We start from the raw sequence: 21,633 nt of genomic DNA on the forward strand, positions 1-21,633 counted from the left end.
GCTGTTTGTTGAAATACATAGGATACTATACTGGAGCAAATAATAGCCACATTATTATTCATATTTTGTTTGTTTGTTGTATCTTTTTTTTTTTTTTTTTTAATGTTTTAGCCAGTCATGATGTCACTCACTAGATTAAGGATGGACTTTTTCATGGTCTCACTGGGATAGCCCAAAGATTGCACTTACTGAAGACAGTTTATGCCCAAATCTCATCCATTATTCAGCTGATAACTTTACTTGGATACAATAGATTTAAAGCTAAAAACTCAGTGAAATCAAAAAAGACTCTAATGCTCGTATTGAAAATCCTTTCAACATATTCAGTACTGACTGACTGCTGTGGAAGAGTAATAAGTTATAATCACTCTATCCGGTGTCACCCAGAAGAAGATGGGGTCTCTTCTGAGTCTTGTTCATGGTTTGTGGTTTGATTCAATGTCCGTTGTTAAAAGCACTATATAAATAAACTAGCATTTAATTGAATTCCCTGATGTTTACAAAAACTTCACCTGTTACCTGTTCCCTCCTCCTGCCTGCCAAACCAATCCTACAACTTAACCGTAATCAGCTTAACAAAAAGGAAAGCTTTCCAACTTTAAAGACAACATCTACGCTCTAGTCTAAGTGCTTATCCTGACCTGTGGCGCTTGAGGAATGATTCAGAAGTTTGATAGGTGCCGTTACTCCATCATCACCAACATCTTCATCTTACTGTATGATTGATCTGTGGACCTGGAGCTCCTCCTGGCAGTTTGATTACTGACAATGACGTGTTGGCGCTGTTGCTGGGCCCAAGTAAGAGAATAATGCAGACTGGAAATTATTTAGATTGTGCATGGGTAGTTTATTTTTCAGCAGTGTAACTTGGATCTCTAAATATAGACTCATGACCCGAATGTGTTCTCATAGCATTTTTTTTTCTGTCTTTCAAATAATCTTAGATAACATTAGCATGATGCATCGTTTTGAAAACATGGAGCTGATTTTGAGCTTTGAGCTGTATATGCATTGATTTATAAATTCCTGATTTATGAAGACCTGTCCCAACATATGTGGATCTTTTATCATTGATCTGTGTCTTTTTGTCACATTTTCAATTCAGAGTTGCTGTAATCTAGTTCAGTGAGAAATTAGAAATGAAATATTTCCTGCAGTGCTTTGAGCTGTATGCTGAAAAACATGCTGTTCACAGGATGGTGAGTTGCCCCTTCTCTCACAAGGCCCCCAATTATCAGCGAGGTCCTTTGGCCATCCGATGTTTTCAGTGCGTGAGAGAATGGAGGCCTGTTGTGCGTATGACCTGTTTACTTTAACATACACTAATTGGTTTAGAGAAATTACTTGCAGTCCGATGTATCCAACCGTGGATTAGTGGCCTTCAGTTAAACAGGAACTTTTTGCTGCTATTTTGAAGAGAAGTTACAATTTTACTTGTCTACTGTCTACTTGGTGCTTTAGACATTCATGCATACAAATTAAGATGTGAAAAGTAGAACTATTTCTAAGTTATAATTCCATAAAATTGACAGTAAAGTGAAGCCTGTTCCTGTGTCGTAATGAGTTGCACAGCAGCGTCATCTCACTTGATGTCATGCTAAGCAGTGTTGGAGACAGGGCTTGCTGGAACTGCCAGTGTTTTGGTTGCGTATTAAATCAGTGCTCTGTCCAAATAATAAATACACCAGAACATACGAAATATACGATACATATATAACATATGATTATCTTCTGCATAAGAATCACGCACTAATTATAGAGTTCATGATTTTTTTTCATCATAATTTGTATACATTTAGGTTAACTCAGTGCATTATATGTATAACACTAACATCTAGTACAGTTTTCATAATGCTCATTTACATAGACTGTACCTTTAAGAAGTTCTTTATGAAATTCCTCATTCTCCTGGTATTGGAAACACTTTATACAGAGAAATGAGAGTTCTCTGTCTGCCTTTCTTCTTGTCTGCCTTTCTGGGTCAAGGTCTAATGATTGGATTATGTATGTAGCTTTATGTATCTAGCTCACAGAATAGGGAAACTCTGGGTGTCTCTTAACTAGGAAAGGAACTATAAAGGCATCCCCAAGAGCACACTACAGTTACAGCATTGCACTTAATTGCATTATTTGCCATGAACTGATTAAAGCTTCTGCACCAATCAGATTTTTTTTTTGCATCCATGCTGTGGTGCTGCCTGGGGGAAGGGCGAGACAGATGGACTAACCCATGTAACAGTCCCCCCTCCTCTCTAATCTCCCTGGGTAAAGAGAAAGCAGGCTATCGGGCATCCAGCCTCGATCACTCGCTCTACTGGCACCGTTCACTGCCATCAGCCAGTTGACAGGATACTGTTCATTTTGGGTTCACTATGCTTAGAAGGATGAATGTGTGCACAGCGGGGGATCTTCTGTGCCCTGAGAACCAATGCTGACTCTTGGGAGAAGTTAACAGGATCACAGGCCTTAAGAAGAAGTCTGGGGAATCTTCTAGACCTCTCTGTACTAACTTAAATTATCATATTTTCAAACATCACCAACTGGTCTTTGGAATTCTTTGATTAGGTTTTTGTAGAGTTGATCACACAAGTAGCCATGGCGACTGCTCAGGTGATAACCCGCAAAGGTGTCTACAACTACTTCCTCAACATGGTGGCCTACCAGGTGAGAGAGATTTGAATGCAAAGCTGACGAAATAGCTAGAAGGCTGTTGTTAGAGAAGTTGTTTGAGTCTTCTTTGAGACAGACGCCTGTATAAATTCTTCTTTCTACATCCCAGTGCACAAATGCATAGAAATTCTCATCAAACCACTAGTGCTGAATTCTTGAGAAGTTCATCGCTAGCAGTTTTAACTTGATAGAAGCTACTTTAGTTTCTGAAGTTTATACTGTATTTAAAGCAATGTTGTAAACAAAAGAAGATAAATAGCATAATATCTAGCTTATTAACTCTGTTTTCATCTGTTAATAGTCACTTTTTAATGTACATTTTCTTTCAAATGTAGAATTATTAGGGATATTTTGCTGCACACAGAGTAGGAGTTTAGGTTTTAAGGAGACAAAAAGTCAAAGTAAATAGTGGATTTCATTGAACCTGTTAATATGTTAATGTTTATAGCATCCACCATGCAAAAGTGGTAAACCTCTGACCATTGCACAGCTCATACACAACAATCAAACCTTGAGGAATATGTGTTATAACAGCAGAAGACCACATCAGGTTCCACTCCTGTCAGCCAAGAACAGGACTCTGAAGCTACAGTGGGCACGGGCTCATCAACTGAGCATGTAAAGATTGGGGGGAAAAACATTATCTGGTCTTTTTCCAATCATCAACTGTCCAGTTTTGATGAGCCTGTGCTCCTGTCCTTAATTGATAGGAGTGGAATCCAATGCGGTCTTCTGCTATACACTTCAAAGTTTAACGTATTGTGCATCCTGAGATGCTTTTCTGCACGCCACAGTTGACATGAGTGTTTAAAAGTTACTGTAGACTTCTTGTCAGCTCAAACCAGTCTGGTCATTCTCCTCTGAACTTTCTCATCAACAAGGTCACTCACTGCATGTATTTTGTTTTTCGCACCATTCTGTGTAAATTCCAGACATTGTTGTTGGAGATCAGCTGTTTCTGAAATACTCAAAACGGCCCGTCTGACACCAACAACCATGCCACAGTCAGAGTCACTGAGATCACTGAGATATCTTTCCCCATTCTGATGTTTGGTGTGAATATTATCTGAAGCTCTTGACCTGTATCTGCATGATTTTATGCATTGCACTGCTGCCACATGATTGGCTGATTGGATAACTGCATAAATGATCAAGTGTACAGGTGTTCCTAATAAAGTGGTCAGTGAGTGTATATCTTCTCCAATGCATTTCAAAATAGTGGCGTTACAAGTGCAAACGTTTGCACTCACTCTGTTTTTACAAATTTATATATAGTTCTAGGTATTAAAATGAAACAAGGATTCTGTAATTAGACAAAAATCCAAAACATACTGCACAAATCATAAGAAAAAAAATGTAAAAAGAATTTTTTTCATAACTCTCTGGTTCTAGACCTTTGGAGAAGACAGAGAATGACTGACAACCGATATGGTAAGAGGATTGAATAAATACTGGTCAAAGAATATGGTAGCTTTTATTGTTTTGTGTGAATGGTATACAAATTTTTGCACTCAGCTGTAGGTGTGGATGGTTTTTTGGGTGGGTTTGACTTATAACAGATAAAGATATACTTCAGCTATCATTAATATCAAAAATCATGCCAGAGAAACCCTCACAGCTTTCACTGGAAACAACACATTAAACACCATCTCTGTTTAAGGTCAAACTACTTCCTTAAGTGCTTTAGGTCTCATGTTTGGTATGTGACATGTGTTTAATGGGCCAGTGTAAAAGCATTTGCTGGGTATTGAATGTCCTCACATAACTTGATGTTCAGTTGTATCTCTTCCTGTGGACTCTATAGTGTTTCCATTGCAGTGTCTGAGCCTATTAACCTCGCATGGTTGCATTTTTGACTGGAAAAGCTCGATACTGGCTCAGCAGTTGAGGAAAACAGTAAATCCATATTTTCCATTACAGTGTGCACAGTTATTAATCACTCATATATCAGATGAAGCCATCTTAGGCCATATTGCAAGTCAGACCTGGCTAATTTGGTGGAACAGTGCAGTGACATTGCTGCTTGTGGATAAAATAAAGGTGCTTTGTGGAAAAAGTCAAAGTTAAGAGGATGAGGAACCATTTATCAGTCCTGGATATCTGTCTCTTCCCCTCCTGTCTGTGGTAGATCTGTGTAATGATTCAAAGCTTATGCTGATAAAGCAATTGTATATATAATCATATATATCTTACAGGTCTTAAAAATATTGGGAACCATTTGTATGGTTTGCATGCAATGAAGTTTAGGTATAGATTTTAGGTAAGTTGAACGTAAAATAGATAAAAAGTAAATAGTGTTACTGTTTTTCGACCATACAGTGACATCTATAAATATTAGCTTAATTAGGACTTTTATTGTTGATGCTCATATACGTTTAATAGATTAATGGTTTGAAGGTTAAATAATAATAAGGGCAAACTGCACAGTGGAAGAATTTGTCTGTTATCTGTGGCTATTTTTAGTTACCTATGGACTAAAGTTGGTGAAGAAATGTAGTGTTCTGGAAATACGGCATGCTTTGTGTCTATATGACCATAGCTAAGGCATGGCCAATGCCACCGTAGCTCGAAGCATGGCCGCTCCAGTAAGGCATTATCATTGCAGCTACCTGTGTCATATGATACAAAAACATATAGGGAAAAACTTTCAGCTGTGAATATTTGAATAATAACAGAATGACCACTAGATGATAATGAACAATGTTGAACAGGGAGGACTTTCAACGAGTGTAACATCATGCAGAAACAAGTCAGTTTAGCTCTCTAACACAGAAAGTAACTATCCCCTGCCCCCACTGACTACAGTATTTAGAGGTATATTCATTATGTGAAGCCACTTCACCATTAGATTTCTTCAGTTCCTTATTAGCTGCTGTTAGCTAATGATATTGACTCCATAACGTTTATAGACTTCATAAGATATAATCAATGTTATGTTAGCTATTACTGTTTTGTAGCTTACTAGATGACAAACAAAAGTTGCGTGTGTGTCTTTTATGTCTGATGAGGATCCTACTCAGGCCATACACAGATAAGGACAGCCTCATTTCTGCGGATGTGGATTAGTATTTTGAACCACCCTAGATTGCCACCCAAATAAAGTCAATGGGTCTAACATGGCTACCCCAGTGTAAAAAGTCTGGCTATGCCTCTAGATACAAGATGATACAAGTAAATTCAAATAGAATAAAAGTTGCTGCTTCATTCAAAAATGAACCAGTTTCTCCAGATCCCTCATCCTTCCATCTGCTACTGTTTCTGCAGACATTCACCTCACTGTTTAGTGCTCAGTCAATCCAACAGTTAACACACTGTTTGAGAAACTCCTAATGCTTTTAGTAGGGAATGATACACAAATTCATCATTCATACATTAATTAATATTTTTATTAAGCAAATATTAAAGTTCTTTAAAGTAGGAGATTTTGATGTGTTCAATTTAGTAAGCAACATTTTAGGGATTTTTTTCTCTGGGATGTTTGATGAAACACAATTTCAGTGAATATGACTGAATTATATGTTGATCCAGTCACATCGACTAGACGGAATGTTTTTGATATTGTATATGGTTTATCATATATGCCATAATTTCTTTTATGATTGAAGGTACTGTTCATTCATGTAGAAATCTGCATAATGTGTTTATTGTGATTAATCCCTTTTGGTGTATGCTGTAAGATTATTTCAAAACCACAATATGTTCAGGAATAGGCAAATCAAATATGTGCATTTATTAATATGAGGAAATGTCTGATCACAAAGTGAATTGATCTAGCTCTAGCCCAAACAATACAGTTGAGGATGAAATCAGTTTGACCTCTGTGCAACCTACCAGTCTAGATCCATTAGAAAAATCCAGATGCCCTGAGCTATATGGATTAATCCCAATCTGAGCAGCCCTACCCTCACTGTAAACTCACACACAGACACACACGCAGCTAAATGTAGGTTATAATCTGTAGACCTGATAATATTTAACATTTATCCTCCAAAACAATTAAATGTATATGTAGCAACTTTTTCTCAGCTGTCTCTCTCTTCATACAACAGACTAACCTGGGAATGAAAAAAAAACAAAACCAGAATGCCTCTTCAAATCTGTACAAGCACTCCAGGGTTGTTAAGTAGAATGTGACCACACTGTAGTCAATATACTGTACACAGTAGACCATAACGCCATCAAGCATGACTATCCTTTCAGGTCAGCTAGGACAGATTTGATTAACCTCTGAAAAAAAGCTGTAGAATTCTTCATCCCAAATGGTGGCACAGCCATGAACTCAAACAGCTCTCGACATGTGGTCTTGTATATAACTTCAGCAGATTCACAAAGGTGTTGGTTCGTTAAATTGGGCCAGAAAACCTGTATGCAGCTTTAAGGACTTTAGATACAGCATGCAGCAAATCACTCTCTGCTCCACTTTGTATAAGAAAAATCGGAATACCCTCAGAGCTCAGCTTTATATACACCATGTAAAAAATTGTGTAATAAGTATAAAAGTATTAGAAAAATACTTTGCTTGCATGGTAACCATAGTGACAGCAACACTAAATATAGCTATCGCATGTCTAATAAAGTTTCCCCCGTTATTATAAATTCTTCTATTCTGTTGAATGCTTGATTCTCATTGGTCAGCAGGTGTTGCTTAATTTTCTATAACTGCACAGCTCAGACAGTAGTTCCAGCTGTAATATTTAATAATAATGTGCTTGTTTCCATAGTAACAACATACACTGTGCCTTGAATGGGAGACACTCCACATAAAAATATTTTTAAAACATATATATTTTTTAACACGTATTATTGTGGATATGATTACATTTTATCTGAAGGAGTCTCCAGTGTCAGCGCTTTCTAACAGCCAGTGGTTGAGCTATAGCTTTAAGTTTTCTGAAAGGAAAATCATGTGTCTCGTGCTGTTTTTTTTTAATTTAATTTTGATTTTTTTGTTTTTGTTTTAATAACTCTGAGAGAAAAAAAAAAACAGAGGCTGGAGTGGGAATGACTGTTTATAGCTGCTATAATAAAATTATTAACTTGTTTCACCAATGTTATACTATAAATGAATAAACAGTACAACATGTTCTTTAATGAATTAAAATTGCATTTGTGTGTGAATTGCTGTGCTCTTAAGAGGAATATACACTTCAGGACATCCTGTTATTAACGTCAGGGCCACTTGATTATTTTAACTTGATTATATTATATTATATTATATTATATTATATTATATTATATTATATTATATTATATTATATTATATTATATTATATTATATTATATTATATTATATTATATATCCCCTGCTTTATTCCTTACATAGACTATATGCCAAAAAACACACAACATGTTACCATAAGTGAAACAAAAACTTTTCATGTTTCATTTATATATAATATAAATATTTTTATGGGGTGATGAAGTTGAGAACACTCACGAGTGAACTTGAATAAGTTCATCTCTATTACTAAGTACCATTTCTACTTTGTACAGTTTGAAAATTCTCAGACAACCATGTTCCCAAAGCTAGCAACATCAGTCAGGAAAAAGAAGTCAGACCTGTCCTTCAGAACATGAACTTCCTGTATTAACTCTATAAACATCTGTGGAAAGCAATTTTTGTCTCCTTCTTCCCTACAGATATGTTGCTGCTGTGGTCCCGCTCCGTGCTCGCTATGCTGCTCCTTCTGTCCACCCATCAAGTCCTCCACCAGCACCCGATTGATGTACACTCTGTTCCACATCCTGGCCTGCACCGTGTCATGCCTCATGCTGTCTCGTACTGTCTCTGAGGCCGTGAGAGAAAATGTGGGTAGTTTTAATATTTGTCTTCCATTGCTTTCTAAATCCATTGATGTTTAAGGTTCAAACTGGCATTAGCACAGCCTAAAGACATTCAGTCATGGTGCACACAACGGATAACACCGAAACCTCATTTCACATAGCTGCTATTGTTCATCCCCTTTAGGTGCCTTTCTTTAATGTGATTTGTGATGAGGCCCATGGTGGAGGAAACTGTGAGATGTTGGTCGGATACTCTGCAGTCTACAGGGTCTGCTTTGGCACAGCTTGCTTCTACCTGATGATGGCCCTTCTTCTCGTGGATGTGAAGTCCAGCCAGGATTTCAGAGCTCTCATCCACAATGGGTCAGTAACATGACAAATCAATCAGAAGGAATTTCTTCATTGATCACAGAGGCCTTTTCTTGTTTTTTAACAGTACTAATAACAAACATACACAAAATCACAGTATCAGTAACACACTTACACAAAATCACAGTACCAGTAACACACATCTTTATAATTAACATGGGAGCTTCAGTGTGATCTTCAAAGATTTATTTTGTAATGAAATTCTGGGTTGACTTTTTTTCATCAACATGTTGGTGTATGTTCCTGTATTACCCATAATGCCATTCGACTACTTGCTGATAGTGGTGCAGTGGGCTTTAGCCTCACTTTATGTCTACCTAAAGAGAGCGATGCAGCAGAGCTTTAGTCATTTAGTTCTAGTTCTAGTTCTATCTAGTTCTCTCATCTTCTCATCTGCACACTCTGCTCAAACAGATTGGCCTCCAAAGCTTCAACTTTCATGTTAATATCGCATAACATCGAATATCGAATAATAACTCTATTGGGTTCATCATTTCATAGATTGCTAACTAGCCAAGCAGATTCTCTGCCTTATCTCAGCACAACTGTTTCGTATAGCCGCATTATTTTCTGGAGCTACTTCTACATTGGATTTGTCATTAATATGACATTGAATATTGCTAAAAAAAAAAATGGTGAGTGAGAAAAGAAGTTCTTGCTATTTTTTAAGTGCTAACAGCAAAACCTGACCGTTATCCTTTATGTTTGAGATTGCTGATTTTTCTCCTATTAAGTGCTATTTGAACTGCACAAGCAATGTCTCCCTGTGACAGAGTACCACACAAACCCTAACTTCTCACAGGAATAATGAAAATACAGCACCAACCAACACATTAGCACAAGAATCACTAAACAAATATTTCAATATAAACACATTTAATGTGTTTCAGGGGTGGCGATTTCCTTTAAGACGGAATACATTCACTGGAACTAATATATAATATATAATTATTAACACACTTTGTACTGTATCTCAAAAACATGATGCATGGAAGTAATAACTCATATATAGTATTAAGTTTAAAATAATTTCCTCATCCTTTACAATTGTTAATCAAAGAAATAGCATTTGAGCAAATTTTCCAGCCTTTTCTTAATCAAACTTGTCTAAAATAAGTACATCAGTATAAGACACACATCGGATACCTGCCTCAGTTTCATGTTCATATCACTGCTATATTATATCCAATGTCATATTTAGCATATTCAGTCTGTTAGGCATCACATTTGATTCCAATTAGTTTCTTTCGTTCTTTTTCAATTGCACTATAGCACAGGATCTGAAGAATGGACTTCCCAGGATTAGGCTCTTAGAGAGTGTAACAGGGCCACACGATGTGCTCAGCGCTAAAGCTCTTACATATCAGGACAGAGCAGTGGCCAGGGGTCAAACAGAGCTGAGACACACAGAGACAAAGCTCACTGTGAGCTAAAAATAGACTTTACACTCACTCTGTCCATCTGTTCACTATTTACAGATTTACACATGTGTAATAAAACAGTTCACTTTCTCCTGTGCTTTTACCAGATTCTGGTTCTTGAAGTTCGTTTTACTCCTCGGGATGGTCGCAGCTGCCTTCTTCATCCCCACTGATTCCTTCCTGCATGGTGAGTCATGATCAATGGCAAAACTATGGATATGGTAAAAAAATATAAAAAAATCTATGGATATGCATTACTGTGCAAAAGTCTTAGGCACATGCAAAGAAATGCAGTAGAGCAAAGAGGCCGTCAAAAATAATGAAAATAAATGTTTCTACATTAAGAAAAATACTGTAGAGAGCAATAAACAGTAATAAATGAAACAAAGTCAATATTTGGTGTGAGGACCCTTTGCTTTAAAAAAAAATAGCAGTTTCAGGTAGAATGTGTGCAGTTTTATAAGGAAATTATCTGCTAAGTTTTACTGAGCATCTTTCAGAACCAGCCACAGTTCTTCTGGAGACTTTGACAGATGCACTTGCTTCTTATTTTTTCAGCGAAACCCAGCAGCCTTCATTATGTTTTTTTGTCTGAAAAGTGTCTCTTATGTAATATGCTGCTTTCTTTACTGACATACAAACATTTTTCTGTAACATTTAATTTTGTGCTGGAAAACTAATGTTTGGAAAACTAATGTTTGGAAATCTAAAATGTTCTATAGCCTAGAATTCATAAAATAAAAATTTATAACAAAGTTTGTATTAAAAATGGAGTGCCTAAGACTTTTGCACAGAACTGTGCACACTTGCAGAAGTGTGTCCCCTAGCGACTCACATAGATTTCTAAAGGCCTTTTTCTTTAAGATGTGTGATGGAATTTTTAAAAGAGTCTGCATTAATTTTAAAATTTTTAATTATAAAAATCTTACCATAATACAATCCAACCTTTAGTTTTTTATAGACTTCTCTCTGGCTGCAATGATCACTTTTTTGTCAGTAAGATAGAGTCACCTTATCAGCAAATATACTTGCTTGACTGATGTTTATCAAATAAATAACCCAGATTTGCAAGTTAAGGTAGCTTGCATCTATTGTACGCCAAACAAGAAATGGCATGGCTTTAATACTTTTCACTTCTTACCCAGTCAACTAAAAACTAACAATCTGAACTCAAAACTGTTGGGTAGAGGTAACTAGACTCTTAAAAAGGTACTTCAGTTGCTTTTTTCTTTGTATAGCTAAGGTTTCTTACCTTAAAAGTTTCTAGCTTTGAACCATTTTGAAACACTTTGTTGCAAGATTCTACACAGAACCTTTAAGGGTTTCACCAGAGGGGAAGCCAAAAAACCCTTAAGAGTTCTAGATTTGACCTTTTTATAGACTGTATATTGCAATAAAAGGCTTCATAATATTGAAGTGGATGCAGTAATATGTAAATTCCATCACTGATGTTGACATCTTCTTGGCTTCATCTGACTGCTGAAGCCATGGTCTGTAAAGAGCTTACAAAGCCTGTACAGGGTCACACTGTCGAAAGGATTCGATCAGGTGAGGGGGACAAAAAAAATTCCAAAACATTAGATGTACCATGGAACACTGTGAAGGACATCATCAACAAGTGGAGAAAATGGAGCACCACAGTGACATCATCAAGAACAGGATGCCGTCCAAAATTTACAAAAGGACTAGACAAAATCTTACTAGGGAGGCTGCCAAGAGACCAACGGCAACATTAAATGAGCTGCAGAAATATCTGACAAGTACTGATTACTCTCTGCATGTGACGACAATCTCTCGTATTCTTCACTTGCCTGGACTATGGGGTATGGTGGCTAGACAGAAGCCCTTTCTCACAAAAAAACATCCAAGCCCAACTAAATCGCCCCAGACTCGGTGGCACAATGTGTTATGATCTGATGAGACCAATACCAAAATGGTATAATAATTCCGTAATTCCAAAAAGTATGCTTTGTGCAAAAAAAAAGCACATCAACAAAAGTACACCAGGCCCATGGTGAAGCATGGTGATGGCAGCATCATGCTTTAGGGCTGTTTTTCCTCAGCCAGAACTGGGGCTTTTATCAAGATGGAGGAAATCATGAATAGCTACAAATGCCAGTCGGTTTTAGTGCAAAACCATCAGGTGTCTACTATTAAGCTGAAGATGTAAAGGAATTTCCCCTTTTAGCACGACAGTGACCCAAAGCATACATCCAAATCAACAAAGGAATGACTTAACCAAAAGATGTTCAGAACCCAGACCCAAATCCAACTAAAAGTCTGTGGGGTGACCTGAAGAGGGCTGTGCACAGGAAATGCCCTTACAATTTGTTGGATCTAAAATGTTTTTGTAAGAAAGAGTGGGAATATTTTGCCAAGTCAAGATGTGCCACCCAAAAAGACTGAGTAGTGTAATATAATCAAAAGGTGCTTCAGCAAAGTGTTAGTTTAGGGGTGTGCTATTATTTTGCAATTTCACTTTAAAGGTGGGAAAAGATCTGACATGATTTATCTTAGTTTCATTCTTTTACTTCACAAAAACAATTTTAACATGGGTGTGTAGTCTTTATATCCACTGTATTTATGTATGTATGTATGTATGTATATATATATATATATATATATATATATATATATATATATATATATATATATATATATATATATATATATGCAGTTTTCAGTGTGTACATACATTACATACTAGTGCTTCACTAACCATGTATATGAATACACTTCTCCTTGAATTCATCCAGGTGGCACTGTTGGCCCACAGATTTTTTTTTTCCAGCCAAAAGGCCACAGTGAGGATTTCTGTCAGCACCTAATGAATCTAGTGAGGTTTTAATAAGTCTTCTGCAGACAGTAAATGTTATTCATGCAGACTGGCGGTACTCTAGAGGAGTGAGATGATAGGTATTTTACCTGCCAAATGAAACAGGTCTGCCAGCACACCTCATCACCTCATCAGCTCATTAGTAAACTTCATCAGGAGCTGCTCATAGTAGAGAAAGCAAAGAAGTAGAGAAATGAGGTACAAGGATGCCCAGGGGTCCATGAAGCATAAACAGGGGGTGTGTGATAAAAAAAAAAAACCAACTTTATTTTAGTTTATTACTTTATCATTTATTTATTTCAGTTTTATTTTAGTTTATTTTCATTATATTTACTATTGAGTTATTAGTCAGTTTGACGGGTCACTTGAATTGAATGGGTTTAATTCAATCAGCAATAGTTCAAAAACAAGTATAGCTGTAAATAATGTCAGCTTGGATTATGTGTTTTTTTGGTCAGAAATTTAAAATATAAACAGACAGTTAAAGAGGTTATGGCTGCAAAAAGCTAAAAAGTATTTTTCACTATTTATTCATTGTTCCCTCTTTCCTCTTGATCTCTCTTAGCCTGGCACTATGTTGGAGTGGTGGGAGGTTTTTCCTTCATCCTCATTCAGCTCATCCTCATCACTGCTTTCGCTCACACTTGGAATAAGAACTGGTGAGTGCAGAGCAGTGGGTTCATGCAGCCAGCATTCATTCAGAATTTTATCCATCTCTCTCTCTCTCTCTCTCTTTCTCTCTCTCTCTCTCTCTTTCTACAAATCTATACAGACACTCATACTCACTCATCCTCTGGCTTGCTGTTTCATACACAGCTTTTTCCCAGATGTCTGTGGAACCTAACAGGCAGCATGAGGCATCACTTACTCAACACAGCAGACATGACAGGACTGTAGCTACAGAAAAAACAGAAATGCTCCATTGCAGAAAATGGCACTAGTCCAAGAAAAACACACAGTAGTACAAACACTCCTCTTACCGTGTTAACATCCGGAGTAAAGTCAACCTCACTACTCTTATGTCTCACTGTTCTTCCTCAGGTTAACTGGCGCAGCTGAAGATAAGAAGTGGTATGTGGCGGTCATGTGTGCCACCTTCTTTTTCTACGTTGTCGCCACTGCAGCTTTTACCTTCATGTACAAGTACTACACACACCCGGCTGCTTGCCGTCTCAACAAAGCACTGCTGTTTACCAACCTGGGCCTGTGCACAGTCATGTCCTTCATCGCTGTCACCCCCTGCGTCCAGCAAAGTCAGTTACAGCAAATCTACACGTAGTCTAGTCATACGTAGTAAGTCAGGGTTAATGGATTTGTGTTCATTCTTGTGCACGGTACATGGTCACAAAAATACCTTAAAGATTCTAACACTAATCACCTTGACTTTTTTAACCCACAATACAGAATAACCTCTTTTCCCTAATTACAGTAATCTCAAAGACAAAATCCTAAAGACACATCTTTTGTCCTGTTTTCTTACTGTTGCTTGACGCCTATCTGGAAAAAAGCTAACTAGCTAACCAAACTCCTATAATAATAAAAGTGTTAAAGTCAGTAATAAAAGTGACAAAACCTTTTTTTTTCTGGTTAGTAATCCTTACTTTAAAAAAAATCAGTTAATCAACAGTAAATATCTTTCACTACACTTGTGGATAGTTTATTATATGCAATATTTGACAGAGTGGACTTGCAGTTAATATTTAATAATTATATAATATATGAATATTATATGCAGAGTGGACTTGCAGTTATGTTAATATTTAATAATTATATAAAGTAAGCTTATACATTCAGCTGGTTGGTAGTAAATCCAAACATCTGTGTACTTAAATAGCCAATTTAGCCAATATGTTTGATCATTTATGCTGTTAGCGTGGAGCTGACTGTCTGTAGACATACGCTAAATATGCTAAATGATTGTGCGATTATAGCAGTGCACTGGTTTACAGTAAAATAGCAGAAAATGCAATGAACTGTATATTAGGATATCTAACATTTTAGGTAGGAGTGAGAATGGTAAAGATTCTCTTTGTGTACTTTATTTTAGCGACAACTATTTTAGATAGACACACAATTGTAAGTTGCTTTGGATAAAAGTGTCAGCCAAATATGCAAATGTAGTAGATTACATACAGTGATATACTGTAAAAAGTAAATATATTGCAATGTAAATATATTACTTTACTGTAAATGTAGGGGTTTTGTGGTAAGATTCTGTTTTAGCAATGTTGGCAGCTCTGTATTCATATATAAGTACAAAACCATGTGTGAATTCATCACTGAAGACCTGTAAACAAACAAAGACAGACAGAGTGAGTTGCTGAAGACATTTCCAGTAACTTGTAACCCCACTGCAAATTAATCAGAGTGGAGACACCACAGGCTCTCAAAGTACTCAGTAAAAGATTGATTCACTACTTCACTACATCTAGACATTTAAAATGACCAGGGCTGAGTTTCCCAAAGCATTGCAGCACAAAGATCATCTTAACTGAGAGAGAAAGTGTTTAATGTGATGCTCGCTCTACCATTTAACGATGATCTTTATGCTGCAATGCTTTTCAGAAACTCAACCCTTGATGTTTGAAAACCTTCATAGACAATCTACATGAAATGAAACTGGTGACAAAAACAACTTTGTTGACTGTGTTAATCAACATTACACCTGCAACTGAGACTATATATTGTATATTGACACATACAATGAGTTTATTTTGTGTAAGGTATTTTCGAAGATATTTAGTAGATAGTAACTCTTACTTCGGCATCTCTTACCTTGTGTTCAGAACAGCCACGCTCAGGACTGTTGCAGGCCTCCATCATCAGCTGCTACGTCATGTACCTGACCTTCTCTGCACTGTCCAGCCGTCCACCTGAGAAAGGTGCAGCAAACACACACACCCAAAACGGCAAGCAAAATCTATCCCACAAAAATATGATATATCTTTTATAGCATAGCATCATATTAAGGGATTGATAAATGCATGGTTTCACTGTGTTCTATGTCCATTTTTTGTGTTTAGCCTCTGATCCCTTTCCATATATCATCAGAAATAAAAGCCATGTGGAAGCCCACATCACATTCCTAAGGCACTGAATGACATCCCATTAACACAGTAATGTATGATGGGGGTACTGTTGTGTGCCATTAGGCAATGTGTTACGGGCGTGGAAGTATAATCTGGCTCAACCTGTCATGGGTAAAATGAGGGCTTGTTGATCTTGAGTGTAAGGAGTAAAGGGAGAAGCAACTGTCAGTCATTTCAACACTCAGGAGTTGTAAAGGGCTTCTCTGAGGTGTTCTGAGGTGATCACGCTGTCCCATTAGGCTATGGTCTGACCTACAGGAACGTAAATGAACATACAAACCTAAGCCCTTATCTTACCTGTTATCTGAGCTCTGTCTTGTACTTTGTGTGGATGAAACTTGGACTCAGCCCAGCTTTTGTCCATGTATTGCATGTATCTCAAGGGAAATTTAGTTTTTTGGGTCCTGAACAGTATAGAATGCTAATTACATGTGGTTTTTATTCCCTGTCCTGAGCAAAGTGGGTATAAAGGAACAATAAGGAGTTACTAGAGAATGCAAAAGCTCCAGTAACTCTTTGCTCTTCCTTTACACTCCTATTAAAATCTTGATATGTCAGTAATGATCAGTCTGTGACAAGGATTGTTGTAGTAGAACACTCAAGAATTGCAAAAACTTGGATGAGGCAATGATCATGGGACGGAAGCTGCTAAGTCATAATCACGTGTTTGAATTCAGTGTTTCAAATGACTGATTTTAAATATATTAGAAAAGTATTAGAAAATAAAGACACCAGATGTTTTAATTAAATATGGTGCCAACCTGGTAAAGGAAAATAAACTGAAGCTTGAGTTTTAAGTTATATAAATCAAAATCGCTGGAAAGGAAGATTAGTATTATCATAGGATTTTATTAGTCCTGTTGAGGCGTCAGACTATATCATTACGACACTGTGTCTAAAATATGCTTATAAGTTGTCTCCAGGCAGTATGGGGTTATGCTTTGACATGTTCGATGAATATGCACAGTCAGCTTGCTATAAAACATAAAATAGCTTTTCAACCCACACAAATTCTTTTGCAATAATATATTATTTTCTCTACCTCTTAAATAACAGCTCAGGAGTTGTACAATTGAGTGCAATGTCCTCTCTGAATCTATAGAGAAGAAATCTATTTGTCCTTAAACAAGCCTACAGTGTTCCACTGACTGGAGCCCAATTCAAATTCCTGTGTAACTGCATCACAAGCCCCTAAGGGTGAAGAAGATCACATAAGCTCTTACTTTGGCTTTACTAGAAAACAGAATTAAATGAATTTCCTATACATAGAAACAGAAGACTGGAACATGCATCTGCTTTGTGTGTATGTTTTTCAGTGGAGTACCAGGGTGTCAACGTGACTGCTTGCTATCCTAACGTGGGCAGGGACGAGATTCAGAATGAAGGAAATGCTGTTGCTATCATCGGTGCTGCCATTATGTACTGCTGTGTGCTGTTTGCATGGTGAGTATTTTCACATGTCCAGATCAATGTACTCAGTGTGTCTGCATTTCATTAACAACTAATGTTCCCCTTCAGTAATGAGGCTTCTTACTTGGCTGAAGTTTTTGGACCATTCTGGATGATTAAAGTTTATCGATATGAGTTCCAGGTGGGTTGCACCTCCCATTTAGTCTTGGCACCTCTATAGGTCTCAGTGATTTTACACCATTAACAATAACAAGAGCGCTACATGCAACTTTAAAATATACATTTTTAAAGTTAGCTCACAAACTTAAAGTGCTTCTGATTAACTTTAGATTAACTTGGTCCATATCTATCAGCATTCATTCACTAAAATGTATAAGATGCTGTAGGTATTATAAAGAAATGCACATTATCTGGAGTAGTGATGGAACAGAATTGAACAGATAGTGTTCTAACAAGATACAAACAAATGCAGATAGAAATAGGACGTACTCGATTTATTTTTTATTTATTTTTTTTTTATTCATTTATTTTCCCAGAAGGCTTTCCAGAAAGATTCACAGGGCATCTGATTGAGACTAGAGATGTGCTTTGGTTGACACAACAAAAAACTTGCAGGAGGTTTTTACTTTAATGCAGGCGTGATGGAGTGGTTAGATATGAAACTCAGATAAAACAGTTAAAAACAGTCTCTCTTGAGTGATGTAGCTGAGGTTGAGGAACTGTCAGAGTCAGAATTGACAGCCTGTGCTGTCAGTGCAGGTATTTCTACCTCTGGCTTTTTTCCAGAGTTTTCCAGTGTGGAGCACAGTAGTAGGGTTTATATTTAATTTAAAAAAAAATCAGATTCAGAGATATTTGAAACAGTAAACAGATACAGATAGTGTCACTGCATCCAGCCCCTGATTTTACACCATGGTTTATGGTATTTGTACTGCATAGTTACATGTTTAATAGCTAGAACTTGTCCAGCATTTCTGTATACTGTAGTTAAACTGTCTTGATACTCACCACCTTGTTTATCAAAATAATTGCTCAGTATCTTGGAATATGCACCACACACTTACACACTTATTTGGTTAATATGTTAAATATATGGGACTCCTAAATAAAGTGTTACTCTGTTATTATTATTTTTCATACCTTCTCGTCTCTAGTATCTCATTCTTGACTAATTCTCGCTTGTATCTGCCATTATGTTTTCACCCACAACCCTACAATACTATGGCCACACAATGTTATTTGTAATAATTTGTGTCTGAAATTACAGAAAGCCACGTGTTGTTTCTGCTGCCCCGAACAAGAGGAGGGTAAGAATAGAACTGAACCCCACCTTTCACAATCACTGCTTCATAATAAAATAGAGGTCTATTAATAACTATGGACCAATATCGCTCTTTCAGCAAAGGAGGAGTTTGTAATTGACGACGAGAGCAAAGGGTGCCAGAAAGTGATCCATAACGAGAGTCACCGTGTGGTCTACAGCTACTTCTTCTTCCATTTTGTCTTCTTCCTAGCATCCCTGTATGTCATGATGACCCTCACCAATTGGTTCAGGTCAGTTATAAGGAGCTTAAGATCACTGATCTGGATCAGAGAGGGAAGGAGTTGTGATTGTTGTTACACCTGAATGAAAGTTAGCATACTAGATCTATTTACTTTACACTTCACTTCCTCTTGTAGCTATGAGACAGCAGTGTTGGAGACCACTTTCACCCATGGCAGCTACTCCACCTTCTATGTGAAGCTCTCCTCATGCTGGGCCTGCGTTCTGCTTTACCTCTGGCTCCTCTTGGGCCCGCTGTGCCGCTGCCACCCTGATCCCAAACAGCCACAGCGCTCACGAATCAAAAGACGAATGGCTTCCCAGTGCCACGTGAGCGTCAGCGTGTGACCTTTTCTCAGATCCCACGGTGTCACAGGGTGCAGCTGAGAAAGAGCCCTTATCTTATCAAGAACTGGGCGAGTCCAGGACTCTGAGCACCGAGCAAGAAATTTTACTACAAGCATTCTGATGCTTCATAAGCACAGCTGGACTCCTAGAAGCATAAAGATGAGGCTTGAACAATCTATATGTTTACGATTATGACGACCGAGCAGTCGCCGATATTGCCAAAAGGATTACAAAGGTGAACAAGATAGCTGTCCCTTTTTTAGATAGGAATAATGTCAGCTTTAGACACATCCTCTAGCGGACTGCTGTTTAGAAGAAATTAGATCAGATGATAACTGGATTAGATCTGTTTAAAAGAACTTTATGTAGAGTTTTATTTTAAAAATGTCAATAACTATTTATGTGAATTATGAGCCGTCCTGTTACTTGTCAGTGCTGTTGCTCAGTGATCTGTTGCTGGCACATAAGGCAGCCATATGCTGCAGGGGATGGGTCCATCCGGTTCCTGGCTGTAGTGTGAATGAAAGCTTTGAACTGTAATAATTTTACTAGACCAACCCAACCCTAATTACAAACTTAATTCGGAGCATTTTATGTCACTGTCATGGAAAAACAAGCTATTTTTGTAAATATATTTCTAACAAACCACACATAATAAGCTGTTTCTGTGCAGTTATTCATGGAAAAGGGAAGCGGAAATGCCTTTATAGGAAAAAAGTAGTACTTGTAAAGTGCTTGTAAAGTGCTTAAACTGTAATTTACCTGTGTAGCACTTCTGAATAATTTTCCAAATATGCTTGCTTTCCTTCTAAATGTCAATTCACACTGTTTTTTTTTTTTCATGAAAACACATGCCATGTGCCACAGATACTCAGATTCTATTTTACTAAGAGTTTCAGTCTTTCTCCATTAGATTACGATTTTATGGGCTTAAAAAAGGAGCCCATAAGTTTTGCTGCATTTGTTTTTTGCACCGCCACCATGTTTGGGCCAGATGACCATGGCAGTCATGAAATAATCCTTCCAGTCACATCCATGATACAGATTAGTGCCAAATTCAGGTCAAGCTGTTGTTGATGGCACTGAACATTCTTGTCAACAGACTCAAGACACATACTGGGCACATGAGCTGTATGTAAGAACCCAGTTTCCTTCCAAGTTACCAATGAAGACATGAACAAACATGTCATTAGATGGTTTAATCTTACTTCAGACCGGGGAGGTGGTCGTAAAATATAGAGAATTCATGCCAGCTGGAATCTGTCATGTTTTTCATTAGTGACATGAAAAGGGCAACATGCCACACCAGAAAAGCAGAACCTTCATTGCATTGCATTTATATCGCTTTATCTCTTCAGTGAAAAACAATCAGAAGGGGATTGCTTTTTTAAGAAGTAAAAGCTGACTGAACGTAATTCCCTGTTGCATTGCACTTCACTTTCATCTGTGTTGTAGTTATGCCACACTGAAATGCAATTACTGTTCAATTACAGCCCTAAGCTGTACTTGGGGGAGTGGTTGTAATCAGAGAAAGGGCCTGAAATCATCATTTCCAGGAGGTGTTGCATTCCAAAGAAACAAAAAAACGCCCTTTAGTAAAGAGTGTTTACCATTGCTGTGCTTATGAGCGTTACCGTGCAGCTCATGACCATTCAGCTAAAGACAAGAGTAGTGTTGAACGGTAGGGGTAGTTTGCTCCTAAATACTGTACTGAAAGCATAATTCTGCATTATGAACTTTCATTTAGAAACATTATATAGTTATATATGTAGGATTTAGCAGTGAGGTCAATATATTTGTGAGTTTGAACCTCTTTTGAACTTGGTCTGTGCCACATTTGTCCCAGATATTAAAAATAGCAGTTGGACATGTCCCAGCTTAGGGCCAGGTGTAACAATATTCTCTGTAGACCTAGGCTTGTTCTAAATACGTTTTAGCACATATCTGTTCTAAATACGTTTTAGCACATATACAACAGGTTGGGCCGTTGGGCAAAAAGACACCCGGCCCACTGTGGTATGTTGATCTGGAGTGGATCCACTACATATGGCCTTAAGCTGGTGCAGTTTGTATTTGGTGTTTAGGTAAACTCCACAGAGAAGCACACTTCTACTATATCCTGCACACTTCTACTATATCCTGTGGTTGCAGAGCAAAGTGTTA

The 21,633-nt window shown here is 37.4% G+C and overlaps 1 protein-coding gene and 1 long non-coding RNA gene across 3 annotated transcripts; one reads left to right on the top strand and one right to left on the bottom strand.

The window, feature by feature from the left end:
* Positions 1 to 600: 600 nt before the first annotated feature.
* serinc4 (serine incorporator 4) lies at positions 601 to 21,538 on the top strand. Of its 2 annotated transcripts, none has more exons than XM_053229537.1 (12): positions 601 to 798; positions 8,311 to 8,478; positions 8,639 to 8,817; positions 10,352 to 10,431; positions 13,646 to 13,739; positions 14,122 to 14,333; positions 15,867 to 15,962; positions 17,486 to 17,612; positions 17,688 to 17,760; positions 18,847 to 18,886; positions 18,980 to 19,133; positions 19,260 to 21,538. In XM_053229537.1, exons 1-12 carry the CDS (start codon positions 769 to 771, stop codon positions 19,468 to 19,470), a joined length of 1,464 nt encoding a protein of 487 aa, XP_053085512.1. In that variant the 5' UTR covers positions 601 to 768; the 3' UTR covers positions 19,471 to 21,538. The 2 variants fall into 2 exon arrangements, with proteins under 2 accessions (XP_053085512.1, XP_026793427.1); XM_026937626.3 differs by lacking the exon at positions 601 to 798 and adding an exon at positions 2,214 to 2,664.
* Positions 8,753 to 14,201, bottom strand: LOC128317469 (uncharacterized). Its single transcript, XR_008300993.1, has 5 exons — positions 14,061 to 14,201; positions 13,867 to 13,977; positions 13,170 to 13,239; positions 10,349 to 10,454; positions 8,753 to 8,892 (listed from the first exon to the last, which is right to left on the bottom strand). It is a non-coding gene; the product is annotated as an uncharacterized LOC128317469 (long non-coding RNA).
* Positions 21,539 to 21,633: the final 95 nt, after the last annotated feature.

Source organism: Pangasianodon hypophthalmus, chromosome 25 (assembly GCF_027358585.1).
Source record: "Pangasianodon hypophthalmus isolate fPanHyp1 chromosome 25, fPanHyp1.pri, whole genome shotgun sequence".
NCBI classification, from domain to species: domain Eukaryota; kingdom Metazoa; phylum Chordata; class Actinopteri; order Siluriformes; family Pangasiidae; genus Pangasianodon; species Pangasianodon hypophthalmus.